Source organism: Akanthomyces muscarius, assembly GCF_028009165.1.
Source record: "Akanthomyces muscarius strain Ve6 chromosome Unknown contig_18, whole genome shotgun sequence".
Taxonomy (NCBI): Eukaryota; Fungi; Ascomycota; class Sordariomycetes; order Hypocreales; family Cordycipitaceae; genus Akanthomyces; species Akanthomyces muscarius.
Window position 1 is genome coordinate 2,177,220 of NW_026611618.1, and position 22,420 is coordinate 2,199,639.

The following is a 22,420-nucleotide window of genomic DNA, read 5'->3' on the forward strand; positions in this document are numbered from 1 at the left end:
CAATTCGGGTTAGCATCGGCGAATGGAACACAGAATAGGCATCTGGTCCTGCAAGCTCGGTAAATTATACAAAAAGCAAAGCAGCCCCAGAATCCGGGCTCCCCCACTCTCGAATCCTCGAGAGCAACGCCCCATCGCAAGTCATTGGTCCTTTCCTAGCAAGGCATTACCAAATCGAAAAAAGGCACATGGCTCAGAGAGGCAGCCCTACCGCGACCGATCTCCGCGTCCTACCAGTACGTAAGAGCGCAATATATAACAAAGCAATTAAAAGAAAGGTGTGGGCTTGCTCATCCGGTTCCGAGCTGTACACGGAAACCCTCTCCCCCCGCCCCCACGTAGTCACAGCTCTTCGGTGCGCGCCGATGATACTCTTACCTAAAATTACCAGGCCGCTCGGACGGATCCTCACTCTTTTTCCACTCATGGTTCGCTCTCTCTTCTGGAAACGAGCTTGCCCCTCAAGTCACCACTTGACGAACTACTGCTAGCAACTCCCCATTCCGGCTGTCCATCTTCCGGAACACCACGTGGACGAGCCCTGGTCACGGTCGATGCCCGTCTCGTCAATTACGAGACTCTGCCTTTACTCCATCAGAGACACCGATACCCTTGGAGATCATCTCTTTCAACAGCCGAGAGGATCCGCAGAGCCGCCTGTTCTTGTACTGCCAGTGGCACAAGCCCCTTCCTCAATCTCTTACACAAGCGGATACATAAACTGAGCCGACTTTTACGTGATGAATATCACCTAATATAACCTTGCGCATGTACATATGCTTTCGACGGCAATTTTGGGGACAGGCACCGGGAACTGCCGACCTTCCATCCAAAGTACACATTTGCTTCCTCTTTTTGCAAGACTGACAGCCAGTGTAGAGTTTACTCTCCAATATACCGGTATTGCAATCACCTGAGCTGTGAGCTGCGATAAATTTCTGCCAGCCAACGTGCCGCCCATCGTGTTTATTAGCCCGATGACAGAGACGGGTGGATGAGACACCGACAGCCGGGGACCACAAGGCAACTTCGTCTCCTTCCACCGCGAGCTGCTCGATCGCGTGGACCTCAAGTGTCAGCTTCATCAGTTTTGTCAATCAATTGGCCTGTTGCTGTTAGAAACATGTGATCCCTTTCCAACCCGCTGCGGCACTGAAACTTTGGCCACTTGTCAAGGCCACCAATCCTTCCGCCGCCTTCTTGCCTTACTGCACACACGCCACAGTTCCCATCCGCCCCCTTGTGGTTAATATCGTCGCGGCGCCTCCGAACATGACCCTCCTGACCCATCGGAGGTGCCCGCTCATGCCGCACTCTCTTTGCGTCGAATCATCCATTCCTTTACTACCTTTTGCCACGTCTCGCCACAGACACTCTGACTTACAACCGACAATTCACCCCGTTTAGAATTGTAAAAAAATATTCTTTGAAAAGATATTTATGTTCCGAGTCTAGCTTACACATTCATTCATCGGCCCCCGTTGGCTTCCTGCCTAGCCGACTAACTTAATAAGCTTAACATTGGCCGTGACGCCACCAGCTAAAGTTGGCCCTAACGCGAAATCATCGACAGCCTCATCCCCACTGCCAACGACTAGGCGGGCTTGCCGGCCTCATCAGCTTTCCTGGTATGATCGGTTCGCCACTTTGATACCAAAAAATCTGGAGGCTGAGTATTCCGGAAGCTCAATGTCCGATCGTGGCACTGCCACCTGAACCTGCTCAATTTCGACTTTCAGGCTCGGGACGGCGGCAAGGGACAGCTTCGACCCGTCGGCCTAAATCGCCCATTAGTACACCACGACTTTCCAGTGTCATAGTGCCAAGACGACTCACTTTGATAATCTCAACTTGTAGCCAAGACTCCAGGGTCTCCAGGATGACGCGAGTGCTTTTGCCGCGCAGAGTGCTGCACACAGAGTCCAGGCGGATCTCGCCATAGACAACTCCACAATCAGGCATGGACATCAATGCTAAATTGCCGACGTAGGTTCCATTCATCGATACTTCAATTGAACTTGGACGTTCCACCTCTGATAGCTCTACAGAGACATGCGCAAAGTACCTGGTCAGCATGTCGCGCGGCCGATCGGGCTGGCGACTTGCTCGGCGTCCCTTCTTCATTGCAAATGGCGGTTGCAGACCATTCACAATGCGCGTCACTTCTTCCCGCCTTTGATCGGATGTGCTGTCCCTGGTCTCCAAACCATGATACGAGTATCCAAACTCATGGATGGATAGAACAGTTTCTGATGTATGAAACTCGGTTCTGTCTCGTCGGAATGGTTGCAGCGGTGAATTCGTGGTAATGGTCGTGTTTCTCGACGTCGCCCATCGGTCTCCCCCGAGATAATCGCCACTGAACAGCTCTTGATCTGGGTGCAAAGCCTGCCAATACGCCCACAAGCGATCGACGTTGTTGTGATGCAACGTACTAAAAATCTGTCAGCAAGTTCTCTGCTCCGCGCAGCAGCTATATCACTTACAATAAAGGATCAAAACCTGTATACTGAAAGCTCAGAAACTGTCCTCCACAAGCCGCATCCCAATGAATGCCCCCATGGGCAGCTTCCAAGCTTGGTCCCGGGCTTGCCGTGCTCGAAAACTGGTGAAAGTCTGCCGATCTGGTGAACGCATCGTACTGATTATTGTCAGATTTGTTGTCAACCGACTATAATAGGCTACATACCAGTATGCCTTTGTAATTTTGTGTCTTGAGTTTTTCGTTGGGTGTCCCCGGATAGCTCTCATCCGGTCCGTTACACCGATACATTTGTTTCTTTTGTTCGTGATTGAATTCGCCGAACTCTCCGAACTCTCCTTCCAGCGCTGCTTGGGGAAACTTGAAAGTGTGAAGTGGATTTTCGACATCCTTTGCTTCTAGTTTCCCATTCACTGCGACATTGATGTTCAAAGCTTGAGGTACTGTAGCTTCCGGTACAGCTACATCAGCAGCCCAATCCCAGTACGGCGATCTTAGGGTATCAGCAGCCTCAATATATCGCGCGCGGTGCTCTTCAGGATATGTCATAGCAATTCTCTTGGCGTGGCTAGCCAGTGTTTGCTGTCACTTGTCAGTACACTCATCACTGAATCCATTCGGTACGCACCTCAAATAATGCCGAGTATGCTCTGTGCCACGGGAGAAATAGTGCCTCCTAGGTAGGGTCAGCACAGGTTGCAGAGTTTGTCTTCGATTCACGTTCGCTTACTGAATGCGGGCAGTAGCCTTGCCAGGAGCCGGTGTTCTGTGGCCCCCCCGTGTGATCGTACTCGATATACGGCATTCCATGTATTCCTACGCTGTGGTGTGAGGATTTATATATCGTCGTGGGAATATTCAACGTACCGGAGACCTGAAACCAGGATTCAGGGTCCGTTAGATTTGCGGCCTGCATAGCTCCGAGTGCTTGGATGTACAAATCCCTACAAGCCAATTTTAGATTCTGACCGGCAGACAAGTCAGAAGTGCTTTCAAAGCTTACCATTGAGCTCCTCCGTTCGAATGAAGGTCGACAATGCTCCGTCTGGGCGGCACTGATGGCGCTTTGGCGTCGACTTTGACTCCGGTCACGACGACAGCCGCAGCGGTCGTGGTGACCTGCATCAATAGCAATACTGCAGCAGCAATGAATAATTGATAATGAGGTATCATGATTGCAAAAGAAATACAGATATGAGATGTGCTGGTTTGAAGATGATTGGTTCGAAACAAGAAAATGGTGAATTTGCAAAGTGACAACTTTCTGACTGACTTCTGAGTATAAATGGGCTCCAGCTCCTGCCGCTTGTGACGTGTAACCAACAGAGCCACCGCCTGCCGGCCGCACGAAAGTTCTGTGCGTCATTGCGCAGAGCAATACCAAGCTTTTTCTGGGAGGATTTCCTCCGCCACGGCCATGTCACTGCATGCGCTGAAATGCCGCCTGGTAACCGGCAGATGATCGCCGGCCGATTCGGGCGGCGTGCGTACCTAGCTAGGTAGGCAGGCGCAAACTCGGAGGGCCGAGATACGCAAGTATCGCTTCAAAGCATGCAAATGATCTCAAAAGAATTATCAGCTCAAGATGCCCTATTATTTTCTTCAAGTACTTGCGTCTGCGCGTTTCCCTTCCGAGACTCGACTCAAATTCTGAATGTCGTAATCTTCAGCATATGTTGCGTAACAACCAAGCATACAATAAACATATCTTGGGACTTCTAACCTCGTGGCCATGCCTGATGTCGTGCATGCACCAGCTACTGCTGTGCAACGCGTCTCATTTCTTGATACGAACATGTTTACTTCCAAAAATCGGCAGAGCGGCACAAGCTGACCGCCCTTTGGATGCAGGTACGTGCAGTTGCCTTGCATAATGGCTCAGCCGGCCGATGCCGTGTGTAGCAGATGTAACCGCTCCGTGTAATTGCATTATTCGTAAAATATCCTACAAGAAATGCCAGGCCTTTCGGGCGCCAAACAAATGTTAAAACAGTACTCCAACGATGCCGGTATGCTATTTCCGCGAAAGAAAGAAAAAAAAGTGCCCTGATGCCTTGACCCGTCCTTTCGCGATACGCCAAGGTCGCACAGCTGTCCACGTCCCAATCAGTGGATAATCTCCAACTCATCATCGTCATCCTCCATGGCAATCTGTCTGGTAGATAGATCCATACCCAGGCTCTCTCTCCCAGCCTCACGAACGCCCTTTTCCGTGACAAAGCGCGTCTTCTTACGGACTGGCGAGCGCGACTTTTTCGGCTCCCCGGAACCAGCTGTCTTCATGCTCGTCAGCTTCTCCCTCAGGTCACTGCCCCAGCCATATGCCGCCGATGACCTGTTGCTACCAGTGGTCACGACGCTGGACTGCGAGCTGCCCATGCGTTTCCGCTTCACTGGGCTCAAATGAATCTGTCGATCAGCTCCCCCTCGCAACAGATCCAGCGTAGATGCATCTGACGCAGAGTCTGCTGCGCTAGGCCCGGCTCCTGAGGCTTGGCTTCCACCTGCCTGGGAGTTTGTCGTAGCCTTGGCTCCTGCAAATTTCATGTATTCTCGTCCGGCAGCGCTTCCTACTTGCCCCAGCTTGTTCATGATTTCTCTCTCCTTTTCTTTCGCCTCCAGGTTCCGCTTCAAAAATTCAGCGCGTTCTTTCCGGTCTCCGAGACTAATGTCTTTCCCATCAATCAAGTCCGCTGAACTCATTGAGCGCGCCGCAAACCAATGCGTCTGTGTCTCGCGATCAAAATTATTGTTGGCGTCTTTCCTTGGCTGCCATCGGCCACCTCCGTGTCCCGATCTTCCACCGCGGTTGTGGCCTCCGAAGCCACTGGTGTTCATCTCTATTCGTGAAGACTTCTGCTTCTTGACCGCTTCGTTTGAGTGATACTCGCAAAATTCTGTTCGCTTTTTGTTGACCCACGAACCACAGGGGTTGCCGTCTTTCTTGACAGATTTGCAGAATCCCAAATCACGAGCAATTCCAATTTCCAAAATGGTGTCCTCATCGGAATTAATGACAAGACTAAAACGCCCCGTATCGTGCCTGCCCGGCGGAGGTGGCATAATGTTCGGGTTCAGGATGGCAATAACAGTGCCTTCGCTTAGTTTCCAGAATCGTTCAAAACCGCTGTTGAATAGAAATAGATCAACCTCAAAACCAAGGTCCACTAGGGTCATGATCATATATTTGCCTCTGTCCTCGTCCTTATTCTTGCCTGTTCCTGGCTTATGTGAGCGAGGCTCCGATTTCTTCGCCAGAATACCAAACACGACAACATCTTGTTCGATATCGGGCAGACTAAAGTCAGGTGCTTTGACAGCACGCAACAAGTCTTTGATGTTGTATGCTTTCTTGCCAGAAACGCCACGAGTGAGGACGTTGTGTGGGAGAATTCGCCGAGAGAGGTGAAAGTTAGAGTACAGCTCATACGACGGCTGCTCCTCTTCGGACGTAGGAGCTAGGGAAGAGGTTGCGCTGGCATTATTCACCTGTTCGTCGGTAGCGCCGTATGTAAGTTTGCCAGAGGGCGCTGTGCGGCTTCTTGTCAAAAATTCACCTGTCGATTTCTTGGTCCCTAGAACTTGGTCTCTGGAAAACGTAGGTGGTGCCAACGGGACATCTGGGATCTCTACAGCATCCTTTTTGTAAACATCCATCTCGTCCCTTCCAATCCCAAAGGCATTGGACCGGACGCTTCGGATCCTCGCTTGGCGCTCCTTGCGGAATGCCTCCTCCGTTCGTAGCCCTGTGAGGCGCTCATTGAAACTGCTTGCTTGCGGAGCTTCTGACGACGAGGTTGCGAGCGAGCCAACACCTGATCGCGAACCCACTGCACTGTGCAGACGTTTATGGCTTGGAGCCCGCTTCAGGGAAATGTCTTTGGCCGTCAAGCCCTTGTCAATACCCAAGAGCACCCGACTAGGCGATGTCTGTAGTTGCGGGGCTTGAAGCTTTCGGACTGGCGATGCGGGGACCTGGATGGCGTTTTGATTGCGTGCCGGGCTCTTGGGTATTTGTCGGCGGTCCAAGATGGAAGGCGAGGCTGATAGCGCAGTTCTCCCGCCGCTACTACTCCCGGCATCTGTTTTTCCTCTTGCATTTTGCAGTTTCTTGAGTCGCAGCTTTGCTTGTATTTCCTGTAGCTTAAGCTGCAGAGTCTCCTCGTCATCTTCGTCTTCGTCGTCGCTAGCGCCTCGAATTCCCAGTCCAATACCGGCAGAACTTGAAGGGCTCGAATAGAGGCGACTGCCACGAGAGGGCGAAGGGGTCGGAGAGGTTTGTAGCATTTCGCGGTATCGTTCCCGGCCTTTGGGGGTGCTAAGAAGCGCTTCGTGTGGGGATCGCGGAGGCCATTGCTGTCCCGGTTCTTTGCCGCCTGCGCTGGGTTAGTATCAGGTCGAAAAGACAGGAGGTAGTACACATACCTGGAGCCATTTTGTTCGGCGCCGGTGTGCCCTGGCAAGGGTGTTTGATGTCAGGCCTGCATGTGGGCTGCGCGGCACAACTAGTCAAGATGGGCGCGCAACACAAGAAGACAGCCAGGTAGATCCGACCAACACTTGTGCATCTGGTCGCTACCGCCGATGACCTTGATGATGCTGTAAATGTAAATCGCGGAAGAAAAAAACTAAGGGCGCGAAAGAGGCAAGATGTATGGAGGTGAAACGACAGACGGTGAGAAACAGGCTTAGCGCCATCGCTACTTGTTCTGGCGCTGATTTTCGTTTGCTGCGCCCGGCTCCGCTGTGCCTAGTTGGCCGCATGTCTGGGGACGCGTAAAGCGCGTTCTGGCTATTAAAGGTCGGCGCAATTGGGGCTGCACAAGCATCTACGCTACGATCCATCATCCCAGCTTTTCCGCAATTCGCGTCGTTTGCCTTTCTTGCTCGTACGATTTACTTTTTGGACTACATTTACGCTTCACAGGGCTTGATTTATTGGATACAGTATTGGACACCCACCCCGAAGCTGCCACTATGAGAGGCACGCGATCCTCGAAACCTGCCGCGGCCGACGCCCCCAAAGACGCCCCAGGCTCAAAGTCGAAATACGCCGTGTCGTCGAAAACAGGAGAGCCTTCCAAGCTTTTTATCCTGCCCCGTTCAGCCACAGCAGACGCACGAATCGTCTCCCTCCCACACCCCCGAAGTGGACTGCCGTCGCGATATCTAGTCTGTCCTGAGACGGGCCTCTACGAATTCACGAAAGTCGCAGCTCCGAAGACGGCGCCACGCAGCTGGCTTATTGCATCCGTCAACACCGACAAGGAGAAGCAGAGCAGAATTGACAGCGCAGAGACGGCTGCCAGCGCAGATCTGTTTGTGGCGACGCATGCCGACCCTCTGTTTCTACTACTCCCTGCATTAATAGATGCCAAGGCAACCAGGCCCTCAACAGAGCAGAAACGCCTATTTCTCTCCTTCGAAGACTACGTTGACAAGCTGCCGGAAAAGTCGTCAAATTTGTGGGAAATTGCGCGATGGCCGAAGACGAAGGCGCTCTTGGAATCCAGACTGGCTGCGATATGCGATACTGTGGACGCCGGAGACGAGTCCATGTTCCGGGTTAGCGAGGAGAAGCTGTTCTCTGTAATACTTTCCAAGGCTACGCGTCTCGCTTCGGGAGGGTTGCCTGCCAGTGTCGAGGAGAAGTTTGTGCAGAAGGCTCTAGAGGCGCCCATCCTGCTGCGCAGTTTGAGCAGCGTCGCTGGCCCGGCCGCGGGTGTCGCTGCGACCCTCGAAGGTGCAGAGTCTGGAGCTTCCACACCAAAGACGGAGTCCGCGGAGTCTCAATCCAGTGCCGCAACTGACGGTTCGACCTTGAGCGCGGTTTCACAACCTTCTACCGCGGCGTCCTCGTTTTCAGAAGACGATGTCGCCGTGACGACCGCCATGACGGCGTCGCCCGAAGTCGTCCAGCTGCAGCGCCTTCGTGTCGCATTTAATTTCATCTGTGCCAGCTACATCCCACAGACTATCGCCGAACAGCTGAAGCAATCGCTCAGCAACAACGCGGCATGCAAGACGGACTTTGAGCCGCTTGACGCATACATGACCGAGCTCGAGAAGCTACGCAAGGAGACCATGGCGACTCGCCCGACTGGCGACTTTTCGAGAAAACGCGTGCGAGATGAGGAGGAGGACGAAGCACGGCTGGAAAAGAAGAGGAAGATGGAGGAGGATAAGAAGCGCAAGGCGACTGAAAGCCGAGGCGTAAGAGACTTGAAAAAGGTCAACACGACGGGAATGAAGAAGCTCAGTGCGTTTTTCACGAAAAAATAATGGCCCCGGGGGCATGGGTATCTATTGTAATAAGTGTAATATGATCATGAAGTGCTTCCTTTCAGCATGTCTATCTTGTTCCTCGTGACCGTGTGCTTCTCGCAGTTCCTACACCTCGCCCTATGGCTGAGGTTCCACGACTGCTGGAGCTCGACGTATTTTGTGATGAGTAGCTGGAACCAGCGCCGATGCGCGATCCTGCTCTTGCCCGCGCACGAGATGCTGTCCCGCGTGAGCTTGATGTTCCGCGGATGGGTCGAGCGCCGGGAGCCAGCCTGCGTTTTGTTTCTTCCTCTTCTCTACGGCGGCGCAGCTCCTCGCGGCGCTGTTCTTCCTCGCGCGCCCTGCGCTCGGCCTCTTGCTGCCGCTGGAGAGCTTCAGCTTCCTGTTCGGCGAGGTCTTCTGTGGTACCTTTCCATCTGGGATCGAGGATCAGGCGCTGGTTGTGTTCTGTTTGGGAGAGAATTCGGGTCCATGTGTTAAGAAGAGTCGACGCGTTGTTTACAGTTTGCGTCACGACCTAGATGCCGGGTGCATTAGCAATTGAAAGCGTTTGATGACATGACGGCATGCGAAATGAGTCTGGACATACATCCATGTTACCCGCAGCTTGCTCCAGGGTGCCAATGAGGCCTTCTATAGCCTCGTTGACATTTTTGACGCCCTCGAGCTCCTTGCGCAGCAGCGCATCGCGATCGGGGCCTTCAGACGCTGGCGTGCGCGGGGTCCTGGGCGTCTTTGGCGTCTTGGGTGTTTTCGGCGGTCGCGTGTGCTGGGGGGACGCCCAAATGTCGGATTCGGTATACTCTGAGTCGTCGGCCATGATGGCTGGCTTAGGGTGGTTGGATTGGACAATACGGGAATCAACAACAAGAATATCAACAAACATGGGCAAGGGCTGGATGGAGGGTGGTGCGACGTGAGGGGGATGTGCGACGAAACCGTGGTGGAGAGGCTTTGAGATGGTGGAGGCTGCTGCTGTGCATCTGTGTACCACTGCCAGTAAGGTAAGGTACCTCTTACTAGGGTGTGCAAGCTCTGGGCGTGCAAACGGCTGCAGCGGGCAGCCTTGGGTCTCTGCAGGTCACGGTAGGCGGCCACAGCCACACTCAAGGGTCGCTCGACCACTGTAAATAGAATGACCACTCAGACTGTGAACAGAACCCGCACCGCGCCAATAAGACCACTTTAATGGACCAGACGCCCTTGCGACACGAGAATAACGCGTCCTACCTCAGAGGACGCGTCGTGGGTGGCCGTTGTGCAGCTTTTTTTCGATAGAGTGGGGCCAGGCTCAGACGCACTGAAGGGGGGCTGGTCTGGCACCCACGTATCCATGCCTGTGCCCCAGCCTCCTCCTTGTGTCGCCGCACTAGAACATCAACCTCCTGCTCCCACGATTTTGCAACACCTTTTCTACCCTGCATCACATTACCAAAACAGTGTTTATGGTATTTTACCACGACTACAGCTCAATTCATCCTTGATTCCCATCACATAAATTGCAGCTATCATTAGTCCTGGGCATTCTACCTGCGTTATTTATCCTCTTACCGCTTTTTCTGCTATTATTGCTTGTTAGCTGTCTTTGTGTCTATCGACCCTCGTCCGGAGCCGGTGATTCTACCCAAAAGACAGTTGCGCGAGTAGCTCATCTCGTCCGTTCTCTCGTCTCGCAGCCACGCCCCACAGCTTGTGCAGCAATTGCGCTCACAGTGACACAACATATGATGGCTTCCAGGATGGCCGCCAGAACCCCGTCGCCGCCGCCGCCGGCAGAGGAAATGCTGGTCCCGTCAGCGCCGCGCTACGGATACCAAGACGACTATTTACCCTACCCCAAACCCAGTCGTTCCACGCGAAGCTCGACTCAGCGCAACCGCACACCGTCACCTCCCACGTCTCGCCAACGGCCTCTTGCCTCACCTCGCGGTGCCAGACGAGCCAACAACCAAAGCAACGCCGCCATGGTCTCTCCAGTCCCCTCGCCCCGCAAGAAGCGCCAGCCTCCTGCCGACAGCAGCGGTCGCAGTGTTTCCGGCTCACTTACTGCTCAGAACATTGCAAACGCCGCCGCCGCTCTCGGCCCTTTCGATCTTCCGCCTACCAGCAACCCAGTGACTTCTTCTGTTCGCGCCGCCTCCTCTCGCTCCGGCGGCATGCTTCCTACACCTTCAAAAACCCCTTCAAAACCTGCCAACAAGAAGACAGCCGCTGAAATTTCCTCCTTTGCCCGCAACCTGTTCCCTGGCGACGATTCGGCGTTGAGACGAAAGCCCAAGTCATATTCTGGCATCGGGATGGATAGCTTTACCGCCGACCGGGACGATGAGCCCATTGAGATCTTCACGGATACCAAGGACTCGATTCCTGAAATTGACACCAGCGACGACAACCCGTTTTATACCGGCCCTGCCAAGCAAGAGACTGAGACCAGCCCACGTCGCAGCCGTAGAAAGGTTGTGATTCCCGGTGAGGGCTCTCAGTCGCTGGAGGACGCTACTCACCGCGAAGACGGCATGGTTTACGTTTTCCGCGGCAAGAAGTTCTGGCGTAGGTTTGCCGACGAGACTGAAGAGGAAATGGACCAGGAAACTCGCCTTGCTCGGCCCCTTACCCGATCTTCCGTCAAGCCACGACTGCTCTTCCCTCCCAAGCAGGCAGAACAATCCGAGATGGACATGGAAGATGAGGAGGCCGCCACTGATGTCGAGGATGAAGTCAAGGAACGCATCGCTGGCCCGATCCCCCAAACACCTGTCAAGAGCCACAAGGAGACTGCCAAAACGCCAGAGGCCCCGAGATACGCGCCTGTATCTCCGCCCGAAACCAGAAGAACGACCAGATCAACCAACAAGCTCTCGGGCGAAGAAATGCCGATCAAGAATCCCAAGCGTCAGGCCAGCCTGTTCGACGCATGGCCACGCACAAAGGAGCACAAGGCGACACCCACCAAGAGAGCTGGCGAGGGCCTCGCCTCGACTCCCGCCAAGCGCACTCGCGCTTAGACGACTGGCCGTGACGAAAAGCCTGTCGTTTTGTATCACGAGAATTACTTTTTTTAATGATTCATGCTGCCGCATACACATCTATGCCGCTCAGCCACTCTTTCTTCTTTTCTGCAAATTCTTCATTTTTTTCACAAGTCTGTTTGTTACCTAGTTAAGAAAACCCAGCGGTGGAGAGAAAGCGAAACGCATCGGGATATTGGGGCGTCCGGAGGGAGTACATTTTGTTTAAGTACCTGTTTTACTTTACGTTGTAGACTGATCAACTGAGAAATGCATCTTCTCGCAACAATCAATCTTTTTTTTTCTTGAGGATTTATTGATCCTTGACCCAAGTGAAAACCTCACCCACCAGCAAACAGCTCATCAGGTCGTCACTTGCTTTACTGCCCCACCTCGGCCTCCCGTATCGGCGCCTGGTTTTCTGCGGGTTAAAAAGTAGCCCCTCCATCACGAGCTTCTGCCGATTACCTCTTTTGCCAGCAAGTTTACAGCTGCCGCAAGAAGCTGTCAAGTTCGGGTCAGCATTTTGTTTCAACTGTTTGTGATATAAACCGTCCCAATTGAGACACCGCGCCGCCATGCACATCCTGGTCACCAACGACGATGGCCCGCCCTCGAGCAAGGCGTCGCCCTACATCCACGCCTTTGTGAAGCACCTTAAAGAAGCCGGCCACGATGTCTCGGTCTGCCTGCCCAACACGCAGCGCTCCTGGATCGGCAAGGCGCACATGATTGGCCAGACGCTGAAGCCGCTGTACTTTCGCCCGTCAGCCAACATCTACGGCGACGACACCGAGGGCACCACGAATGCGCTGCCCGACACGTCGGGCGAGGGCGACGAGGAATGGATCCTGGTGGACGGCACGCCGGCCTCGTGCGTTCAGATTGGCCTGAACCACTTCTTCCACAGCAAGGGCCCTGTCGACCTCGTCGTCAGCGGGCCCAACTACGGCCGCAACACGACGGCCATCTTCGCGCTGAGCTCGGGCACGCTCGGCGGCGCGCTCGAGGCGGCCGTCTGCAAGGTCAAGGCGATTGCCGTCAGCTTTGCCTTCTTCTCCCGCAACCACGACCCGGTCATCATCGACGCTGCGTGCCGGCAGGGTATCAAGGTCATCGACGGCCTGTACAAGCAATGGCCGGCCGGCGGCAGCGTGGACCTGTACAGCGTCAACGTGCCGCTCGTCGAGGCCGTGGACACGCGCAAGACCTATCTCACCAAGATGCTGCAAAACTACTGGCAGGCCGGCGGCTGCTTCGAGGAGATTGACGACCCGAGCGCCGTGGACCCCGTCGAGGCAGAGGCCAGCATCCGCGAGGGAAACTCGTCTGCGACTCCGGCCAAGAATACTAGCGGCACAGGACATAAGCATAAGCACTTCAAATGGGCGCCGAGGTTCACCGACGTCTATACTAGCGTCGAGGAGGCTGGGCCTGGCTCTGACGGATGGGTGGTCAAAGAAGGACACACAAGGTATGCTTTGTTGTTTTGATGTTTCGATGCTTCACTGCTAACATTAGGATTAGTGTTACACCTCTCAAGGCTAACTTTGCGCAAGCAGATGTAGGAAACGGTCTACAGGAGTTGAACTTGTGAGTAACCAATTGTGTTTTACACCTCTACGATTGTAATGTGCTTTATTGGTGCTTGTTTCCTTTGAGTTTGAAGTCTAGATCTTCCTGGGTCAGTAGGAATAGATAAAGACGGCGGACGGCGTGCATACATTTCAGTGGCATGTAAATTATACGTTCCATCTATAGACGCAATTCTCACCAATACTTCTCTCTATAGTTCAGAGCCTGCTGTGCGGGAAGAAAGCAACGTATTGGCCGTGAGACGGAAACTGCAAGATAGCACCGCTCCCGACAAGATTCAAGCATTTGTGGCTTACGACGACGAATATGTACAACCTCTGATTGTGTCGGCGCTCAAGTCACTGCTGCCAGATGACCTGGTAGACCTAGTCACTGCCGTGGCTGTGACGGACGACGGCACGTTTTCAGCGTCACGCGCGCTTCCAACGCCCAATGCGCGCGCTCTACAGATTATGCCCTACGAGGCTCTCGACTTTGATCATGCCGCGGCCAGCCCCCGGTCGTACCTCATCAACAGCTACATGATCCGCAAGGCGCTGATCCGCAAGCACTACCTCTCCACGACGGTCGAGCACTGGGTGGCCAAGAGGCCAGAGTCGGTGCTCAAGACGCACGTGCAGCGCAGCGAGGCGTTCGAGGTCGACTATGCCGAGTTTTTGGACGACGCCCTCGTTGAAGCATTTGATCTTCGCGAGAGCCTTGCTCGCAACGATGCGCTGGGCGTGGAGGCGCCGCCGCAGGACAGGCAGTGGTGGATTCTGAAGCCCGGCATGAGCGACCGCGGCCAGGGCATCCGTCTCTTCAGCACCATGGACGAGTTGCAGGCCATCTTTGACGGGTGGGAGGAGGACCAGCCCGACACCGACGACGAGGAAGACGACGCGGACGACGAGCAAGCGCCCCGCGGCGGCGGCGGCAGCGAGGATGTCGAAAAGGACTACATTACGACTTCGCACCTGCGGCACTTTGTCGCCCAACCGTACATTCACCCGCCGCTGCTGCTCGCCGACGGCGGCCACAAGTTCCACATCCGCACCTACGTCCTCTGCGCCGGCAGCATGCAGGTCTACGTGTACAGGCACATGCTCGCGCTCTTTGCCGCCAAGCCCTACCGCGCGCCGTGGGACGCGCCCGACGACATTGAGTCCTTCCTGACCAACACATGTCTGCAAGCCTCACCGCACGAAACCACAGTGCAGCGCTTCTGGGCGCTCGAAGGGATAGCGCAGAGGACCAAGGAGGCCGTCTTTGGGCAGATTTGCGCCGTGACGGGCGACTTGTTCGAGGGCGCGGCGCGCGCCATGCCCGTCCACTTCCAGCCGCTGCCGAACGCGTTTGAGGTGTTTGGACTGGATTTCCTGGTGGACGCCGAGGGCTGCGCGTGGCTGCTCGAGGTGAATGCGTTTCCGGACTTCAAGCAGACGGGCGGCGACCTGACGGATATTGTGGCCGGCTTCTGGAGGGGCGTGGTGAGGGAGGCGGTCGTGCCGTTCTTTGGGGTCGGCGAGGAGAGGCTGCTGGGTGGCGGGAGTGACGAGGAGCGAGGGGACATGGTGCGTGTGCGGGATGTCGGCTTGGGGAGAAGGTGACGTGACGACGTTGGCGACTTTTGGCATGGGGAATCTGAACCATGTCGCAACTTAATCTTGCGATGTGATGGATCTGCAGAAATACAGGGGAGCGATGGTGTTGAAATTTTAAGTCGTCTTTACAAAATACAGATACCGAAATATGAAACCGTGTTTTTGTGTAATTTCCCACCGATCAGCTCCACGGACATGGGTGTTTTTGATCTTGCTGGGAGGCCTCCAAAGAGCCCATGGATCTCACTGATAGACTACTTCATCTAAATCACAATCGTGCAATTTCCCAGCGCAATGAATTTGAAGCTAGTATTTACCTGAAATTACCTGCGTTGAAAGACCCCCTTGTTTTAGTGGCTCGACAGAACAAGCTTAAATGTTGCGTGTGGGGAAGGGAGCTGAACCGGTTTGCTTGCATGACAAAAAACTTTTTTGTGCAGCATCCTCGGGCAGATTGCGTAAAAAACAAACAGGATTGAGGCGTAGCACTTTATCTCTTGGCCAAACAGGAGTACAGTGCCGAGAGATGATGAGCTCTGTGTACAGCCCACATCGTCTGCTTCTTCTTGCTGCGTCCCCGGGCTGAGGCTGGCCGGTCGGAGCCTTGCCGGCACCCCACGGCTCCCGGCATCTACAAGACACCACCGGCGCAAGTCGAAAAAGTCTTGCGCTTTTCTTTGCACAGCCCCAATGCCAACTTATCTATTCACGGCCCGTTGAAAAAGCCTCCGGACGCCGTGATGACGGGCACGATCCCTCTTCGAGAAGGTGTATGTGTGGTGGCGGGTTTGCTAGGCTCTTCTTTGCGCAAGCCATGGACCGGCGCTGGCGCCAACTAAGTGTAATCCCCCGAGACAAAGCACACCACCGCACGGATCAAGCAAAAGATCATGACGCTTCCAAGCCGCGGCAATTTTCCGATTCTGGCTCTGTGCCCTTTATTCTCCATTTACCTTCTGGGATCTGACATGGGAGTGAGGTTGCTGTTAGTAATGACGCCGTTTCGACAACCGTTGCTCCAGTTCCGCTGTTAGCTCGTGAGTGAGGCTGTGCAAAAGGTAGAGGAGGGGGAGAGCAGTACGGATGTACAAATGGGGAAAGTGAGGTCAAAGGACAGCTATGGTAGTTTGTGTTTGTCGATATTGCTTCAAAGCCGGCGCCATGGCTCGGTAGACGCCGTTTGTAGAAGCTTTGTACTTGATGTGGGTGTGTACGTAGAAATGTCACGATGAGGCAGTGCTCGTGGATGGGAGGAGCAGTAAGTTAGCCTACTTGTGGATAAGGACAGAACTGTCATGAGGGCAAGTGCGGTGTCGTATCCAGAGGATTGTGTGACGCGGGCAATGAATGGTTGCTGGATGCGGAAACATTGGGCGAAATATCCATGTCTTTGAGACGTGCATTAGGAACTCTGGTCTTGTTGTTGGTCCTGAAACCTCGGTTTCTGTATTGATATCCAGCATTCTTTTTTTCCCTGTCCAAGTGGCCGGCCATGTGGCATGTTGGCCAGTCCTACATATGTACCAGTGAGAAAGGACTTCTCCTCTTCCTGTCTCCTCCATTGTCTCCAAACAGCACCACCAGCCTTGCGGTCCTCCTCTGTCCCAATTCGTTCTTCATTACATCATTAATGGCATCGATGAAAAAAATCAAGAAAAAAAGGAAAACATCAAACCAAAAATGATGTCTGCCGCTAAAAAACAGACAAGAAATCCATGTTGATAATGTCCTTGTGGTTCCGCCCTTTTCCCCCTTCACTTTTTGTGTCCTCTTCCAAAACGCAATCTATCTCTCCCCCATATCTGTCTCTGCTTTTTCTGTGCGTTTTATTTTCTTCGATTTATTCCACACGACGGCGCCAGTCCCGCGAGGCAAAGGCCCTGCTCGGCGAGTCGGCCGCACCAGCAGCCGCGGGCGACTCTGCGCCGCCGCTGTTGTTGCGCTGGATGTCGTGGCGGAAGCTGCTGGGCAGCGTCTGCTCGCGCTGGCGGCGGGCGGTGCGCACGGTGATGGGGGTGCCGTTGAGCTCGATGCCGTCGAGGGCCAGGCGCGCAGTCTCGGCCTCCTCGCGCGTGTCAAAGTCGACAAAGCAAAAGTTGCGGTTGCCGCTCGCGGGCTTGCTCTCGTCGGGGCGGGCCGTAATGCGCTTGCCAATGGCGGCACTATAGTAGCTTTTTGTTAGCTTGCAATCTATTTTTCCGCTTCTTCTTTCCTTTTTGTATGTTCCATTTTGTCTTTTATCCGCGCCCGCGTTGATCGCCAAGGTCTCATCTCGGCTCACGGGGACAAGTTGACAACACACGTGAGGCTTAGTGCATGAAACTTACGGCTTAAAGTCTGCAAAGACGGCCTCCATCTCGACACGATTGTGCTCCTGGTCAATCATCTTGCCCAGACCACCGACAAAGAGTCTGCGGCCGTCCTCCTGCATGTTCTCGTCAAAATGGCTCGAGGCCGCGCCGGGACCCTGTCTGTCGGCGCCGCCGCGCTGCTGGTCGCGGCCCGAGCCCCAGTCGCCCCAGCGGTTGAATCCCTGGCCGTTTCCGGCACCGCTGCTGCTATTGTTTGTCGTGCTGGTAGCGGTGGTGGTGCGGGCAGGCGAGGAGGAGGCAGAGTCGGCGCCAGCCTCGCGACCCCAGCGCGCGCCACCGGTCGAGGCACGCGGCTTCTTGGGCTCGCAGGGGCGGACCTTGAGTGGACGGCCGCCAATCGAGACATCGAGCGTCTCGAGAGCGCGGTCGGCCGAGGCCTTGTCGGGGAAGTCGACGAAGCAGTAGCCCGGGTTGCGGCCGCTGACAGGGTCGACAGAGATGTGAATCTTTTCAAAGTTGCCAAAACCGCCCTCGTGGAGCATCTCCTCGATCGTGCCGGGCTTGACCGAGTACAGGAGGTTTCCTATATTGTAAGTCAGTAGGGAGTATCAATTTTTGGAGGCGAGGCTCGTACCAAGGTAGATGCGCTTGGAGGTAGCAACGTCCTCCTGCTGTGGTTGTTGGCTAACGTCTTCCATGATGTCTTCTGTGTGGAAATGATTCGTAGAGATTGCAAATGCGAGCTAGTGGAGGTTGTAGATATAAATCAAGAAGAAAGAAGAAAAATAACTGCTGTGAAGGCTCTTCGAGGTGAGTCGCGCGATGCTGCACCAAAAGAAAAAAATATCTGGTGGGGTGTCAATATGCGCCTGTCCGACCCCACCATAGCTCCTCTATTTAGCGGCGTTGGCGGCCATCAATGCGATTTCATCGACTTTACCATGTTGGAGCTGAGATGGGATGATTGACTGATTGTGCGAATTAAAGCTGGATCTGGAATTTGAGCGTCATACTCAACTACCGGCTCGTCTTTCGCGCACCTCATCTTGTTGCCCCGTAACTTATGCTAAGGCAAGTGACGACGTTGAGCGGTTAATTGGATCAGAGTTGTCGGTGTGGTGTTTGCGGTTTGCTTTCTGTGACGCCTTGCATTTATGTTGGTAATAATTTCCGAGTCTTAATGCGGCGAGTGAGAAAATGTTCGAGACGAGGCTGAAAATGCAAAGATGGCCTACGGTTGTTTTGCGCGAATCTACGTTCGCGTTTGTCCAATGCGGCTGTACAAACAACCCTAAGAAGAACAGTCATGCCCGTACCAAGAAGCGTAGTAAGCAGAAACAAAGCACGGTATTCAATATATATTAAAAAATGGTAAGTGAAACTCGCCTAATCAAAATATTATCTGAAAGTCGGCCTGACTTGGCGATACAAAATCCCATCCGCGCGGTATAGGGTAGCAACGACCGCTGTGCAAGACACAACGACACCAATGTTACAGTAGTCAGAGCTTGCACCAATTAATCTACATGCACATGTCAATAACCTGATGCTGACTACGCAAATGCACAAAGCACAAGGCATTTGCCGTCACCACACCTACAAGGGCCTGGCCGTTTGGCCGCAACGGCTACACCAGAGCGGTACCACAATAGTACTTGCAGATGCGAACCCTGGCTCAAGGGGGCTGTGTAGATGCAAAAGACCCAATAGTCTGCAGTCGCCAGGTAGACCCCCGCTCGTTGGATGATATCACATTCAGAGTGACGCGATCTGGCCCAGACAGCATGAGTCTTTTACAGCGATGTACCAGCCATCGCTCAAGAGGACCAAGGAACAGGAAAAGGCAAGGGGATAATATCATGCATTGCGCGTGAGCATAGCCTGCGAACGCCGAAACACTCTCAAACAAAAAAGGAGCCCACTTGATCGAAATCTGTGACAAACCAGGAGACGGTCGAGACGCGCGAAGGGAAAAGACAGGGCTGCGGGGCGCACAGACGGAAAAAGCCTAATTTTTTGTTTTGCCACTGGCTGCTCATTCATTCTGCTTTGGTTACCACGGTGCCTGAGAGGCTGATGGGTGTTCAGCTCGCGGGGTTTTGGACGGGTCAGTGGCTGCGGCTCCGCAGACCTCGAGTGACATTGGCTTCCATAGTGCAGGAGATTGTTACCAGTACAGTAAGATAATAATGAGCACCTGGCTAAGCATCGATCAAGGTAAACGCCGACCCGTGTAATTGGAAAAACCAGACGGATCAGGGTCAAAGATTGAGATATAGTTTCTCCACGGCCAATGTCGACTTACAGGACAGAACCACAGCCTCGCGCCGTGTAGGTCCTCAAATCGGGAGAGCTTATTGAAGCTACACTCGGTTGTTTTCAGATGTTCGAATAGCGATGACATGATACACAATGACAGAAATGAGGTTTCCATACCCGCCACCTGAGCTTTACCAGTAATCTCATTTTGATAGTCGGTGGCTTCGGACGCTATTCTCTGGCCACCTTCCTAACTTGGTAAGAGGAAGCCTCCGTCCGCGATCGTCTGAATTTTGAGGCCACAGCGACGGCGTCCCTTTGCCAGCCGCGACATGACACACGGATACTAACCATTTCCGTGTTTCCATGTGGCAATAGCTTGGTTGCTTCGCCTCAAAATTTGGGGAGCTGAATGACGGCGCTGTGGGACGTGATAGGCGAGCCAGTGCTAGCCGGGCCCTGCCAGCCAAGGCGACTTGTACAAAAGGACGCTCAAACGAGAGCGGTTGGGATACTGGGGTCAAGCTTAGTTTCGGCGACGAGAATGACCGTAGCAAAGTGTCCGTGTCGAATCTGGTGTAAGCGCAGATCGACAGGAATGTCCAGCAACAGGCAGGATTGGTTGTTATAACCATAGAGCGGCAATATGATGTATGGGAGGCCGCCGAGTCTGGTACGTAGTAAGTTGGTAACCAATACGAGAAGCTACGCACGCAACAGGGCAGAAACAACGCGGTTGGGGATGCACTGCCACTACATGCTAGTCAGGCGGCTACATACAAGAGGGCCACGATGTTCGAGAGCAGCGCAAATGCGAGAATCATCGTATGGACCAATGCTGGACGTGATAAAGTAACCCTCTGGCGTGAGTGTGGACTGGGGTCCGGAACTAGCTTGAGGGTGCAGATGCCGGCTGCAGTACCCCATCAGGACCAGATGGTCAACCCTTGTTTACTGGGCAGGAAGCTGCTCATCAAATCGCAGGCCACTAATTGTCTTTCTTCCTGTGGCTTTTTGTTATGCCAGTCGAAGGTGGAGAGCGCTAGAAGCATGCTGTGGAAGGATCAAAGCCGAGCGCTAAATACCAGCGTCGATCGCCATGCGCAGCGAGTAGTGAGGACTTTTTGGTGGTGAGGAATGCCGAGGGCAATGTTCGGGCCAGGATGCCAGGGCTGCGTGCCATGAGGGCCCAAGGAGAAACTTTGGGAGAAGAGGAAAACATGATCTCAAAGGCATGATGGCTGATAGGAGGGAAATGCAGCCAAAAAGCAAGTTTTTGGGCAGCGTGGCATTGAGATGCGATGCCAGATCGAGCGTGGTCATGTGTGTTGGCATAAGTTGGGCCGCCCGCCCGCATTGCAGCAGCACAAGGTTAACGCTGGCAGTGCAGTAGTGACGTTGTTTGGTGCGACGCCACGCCATTCGAGATGGGGTGATGGAAAGTATGGTGATTAGGCTCTTCGGGCTGTGTCAGTCTATTAGATGCTGTGAACTCAAAGCGCTTGCTCTGAAAGCAAGACGAGAGAGGTCTGCAGGCAGGATGAAGAGCACGCCCTGTATCCAGAACGCACTCCTGTGTGTGTAAACAGCCGGGGCCTGATGACGGCGCTACGCACAACTCGGGCGTACAATCAACGTACAAGCAATGCCCCCGTACGGCTATGGCCATGGCGTGGAGCAAAAGTGCCGACAGTAGCCAGCCGTGTGAGAGAGCGGGAAAATTTTATCAAAGGATGCAGCAAACAAGCAGAGTGTAATAAAGAGTACCTAGGAGGGTGGTGGTGGGCAGATGCCGGCCGGTGCCAATGAAAACGAAGCGGCTGATTGCAATGGTACCAGTAGAAAGGACTGGGACAATGACGGTTAAAAAAAAGAAATTCAGAAAATAAGAAAGTCCTTGGTCAGCACCCCTGTTGCATCAGATTACGGGGCCGAGCTTAATGAATAAAGAACAAGATTGAGAGGAGAGTCGTCGTCGAAGAAGTTGACCCGTGTTTGTGTCAAGAATACGGATACCACGTAGGAATAAGCTGCTGGCACCAGTAAATTAATAATGAGCGGGAAGGGTATTAGTGGGTGATTGGGGCAGATTTCAGTGGGACAGGGGCAGCGGACAGCGGACGGCGCACGGCGCTGCTGGTACCAACAGGTGATTTGGGGGGACAGATGGTAGGATGGTGCAGAGTTAACAGGTGCATTACCGACCTGGCGCAGTCATCCAACCACTGTACCTGTCTCCTGAGGTGACTGTCGCTGTCCTACCTACCTGGGTAGGTACCTACAGTGATATCGCCCCCATCTCCCCCCAAGCCCTGCACCTGGTCCTGTCCGTCACGGCCCCCCCACAGGCTGGCTACCTAAAAACCCGCCGGGCCACAGCGGCATGCACAGGCCCGCTAGCCCACCCGCTGCCAATCACAGGTCAGCACGAGGCGCAGCACTGCCACACGCTAAACCGTGAGCGTAACCTGTCCTGGACAGGCCCTGCGTCTACGACTCTGTTTGTCTGCCTCTGTCTTGGCTGCTGCTTCATGGCTGCCCGTTGCTGTGCTGGTAAGGTAGGTAGGGTAGGTGTGCCACTCCTCGGCCAGTGCCCAGTCCCAGACTTCACACCACAAACAATCCTTTGCCTGCCCATCATCACCCGCAACTCTACTTACTCGTGCCAAACACCCATCAACAAGGTTTCTCCCGCTTGGCCTTGCCTCTCTGCCTCGCCCTCCCGCAAAGCCTCTTTTCCTCCTCTTCTTCTTTTACTTGTCGCCAAACCATCACCAGCGCCAGTGCCCGCCCCTCAACCTTCCACTCCACCAGCGCCCACGCCCCCCCGGCTTTCCCTTTCCATAGCCCATCTCCACTGCCAATCCAAGCTACGCCAGGTTTCTTGGCTTCAGC

General features: G+C 54.0%; 7 protein-coding genes across 7 annotated transcripts; 3 read left to right on the forward strand and 4 right to left on the reverse strand.

Moving 5' to 3' along the window:
* Positions 1–1,616: 1,616 nt before the first annotated feature.
* LMH87_009186 (uncharacterized protein) lies at positions 1,617–3,607 on the reverse strand (the record flags this gene model as incomplete). The annotated part of the gene is made up of 8 exons (XM_056202477.1): positions 1,617–1,778; positions 1,837–2,434; positions 2,487–2,641; positions 2,690–3,064; positions 3,111–3,158; positions 3,213–3,298; positions 3,350–3,426; positions 3,486–3,607. 8 exons carry the CDS (start codon positions 3,605–3,607, stop codon positions 1,617–1,619), a joined length of 1,623 nt encoding a protein of 540 aa, XP_056057037.1.
* A 981-nt stretch (positions 3,608–4,588) lies between these two features.
* LMH87_009187 (uncharacterized protein) lies at positions 4,589–6,917 on the reverse strand (the record flags this gene model as incomplete). The annotated part of the gene is made up of 2 exons (XM_056202478.1): positions 4,589–6,858; positions 6,908–6,917. 2 exons carry the CDS (start codon positions 6,915–6,917, stop codon positions 4,589–4,591), a joined length of 2,280 nt encoding a protein of 759 aa, XP_056057038.1.
* A 542-nt stretch (positions 6,918–7,459) lies between these two features.
* On the forward strand, positions 7,460–8,764 carry LMH87_009188 (uncharacterized protein; the record flags this gene model as incomplete). Its single annotated transcript, XM_056202479.1, has 1 exon — positions 7,460–8,764. One exon carries the CDS (start codon positions 7,460–7,462, stop codon positions 8,762–8,764), a length of 1,305 nt encoding a protein of 434 aa, XP_056057039.1.
* A 70-nt stretch (positions 8,765–8,834) lies between these two features.
* On the reverse strand, positions 8,835–9,653 carry LMH87_009189 (uncharacterized protein; the record flags this gene model as incomplete). Its single annotated transcript, XM_056202480.1, has 2 exons — positions 8,835–9,284; positions 9,357–9,653. 2 exons carry the CDS (start codon positions 9,651–9,653, stop codon positions 8,835–8,837), a joined length of 747 nt encoding a protein of 248 aa, XP_056057040.1.
* An 838-nt stretch (positions 9,654–10,491) lies between these two features.
* Positions 10,492–11,772, forward strand: LMH87_009190 (uncharacterized protein; the record flags this gene model as incomplete). Its single annotated transcript, XM_056202481.1, has 1 exon — positions 10,492–11,772. One exon carries the CDS (start codon positions 10,492–10,494, stop codon positions 11,770–11,772), a length of 1,281 nt encoding a protein of 426 aa, XP_056057041.1.
* A 581-nt stretch (positions 11,773–12,353) lies between these two features.
* On the forward strand, positions 12,354–14,960 carry LMH87_009191 (uncharacterized protein; the record flags this gene model as incomplete). The annotated part of the gene is made up of 3 exons (XM_056202482.1): positions 12,354–13,249; positions 13,303–13,368; positions 13,568–14,960. 3 exons carry the CDS (start codon positions 12,354–12,356, stop codon positions 14,958–14,960), a joined length of 2,355 nt encoding a protein of 784 aa, XP_056057042.1.
* A 1,834-nt stretch (positions 14,961–16,794) lies between these two features.
* Positions 16,795–17,964, reverse strand: LMH87_009192 (uncharacterized protein; the record flags this gene model as incomplete). The annotated part of the gene is made up of 3 exons (XM_056202484.1): positions 16,795–17,116; positions 17,282–17,849; positions 17,901–17,964. The coding sequence occupies 3 exons, from the start codon at positions 17,962–17,964 to the stop codon at positions 16,795–16,797; spliced, it is 954 nt and encodes a 317-aa protein (XP_056057043.1).
* Between the last annotated feature and the right edge of the window lie 4,456 nt (positions 17,965–22,420).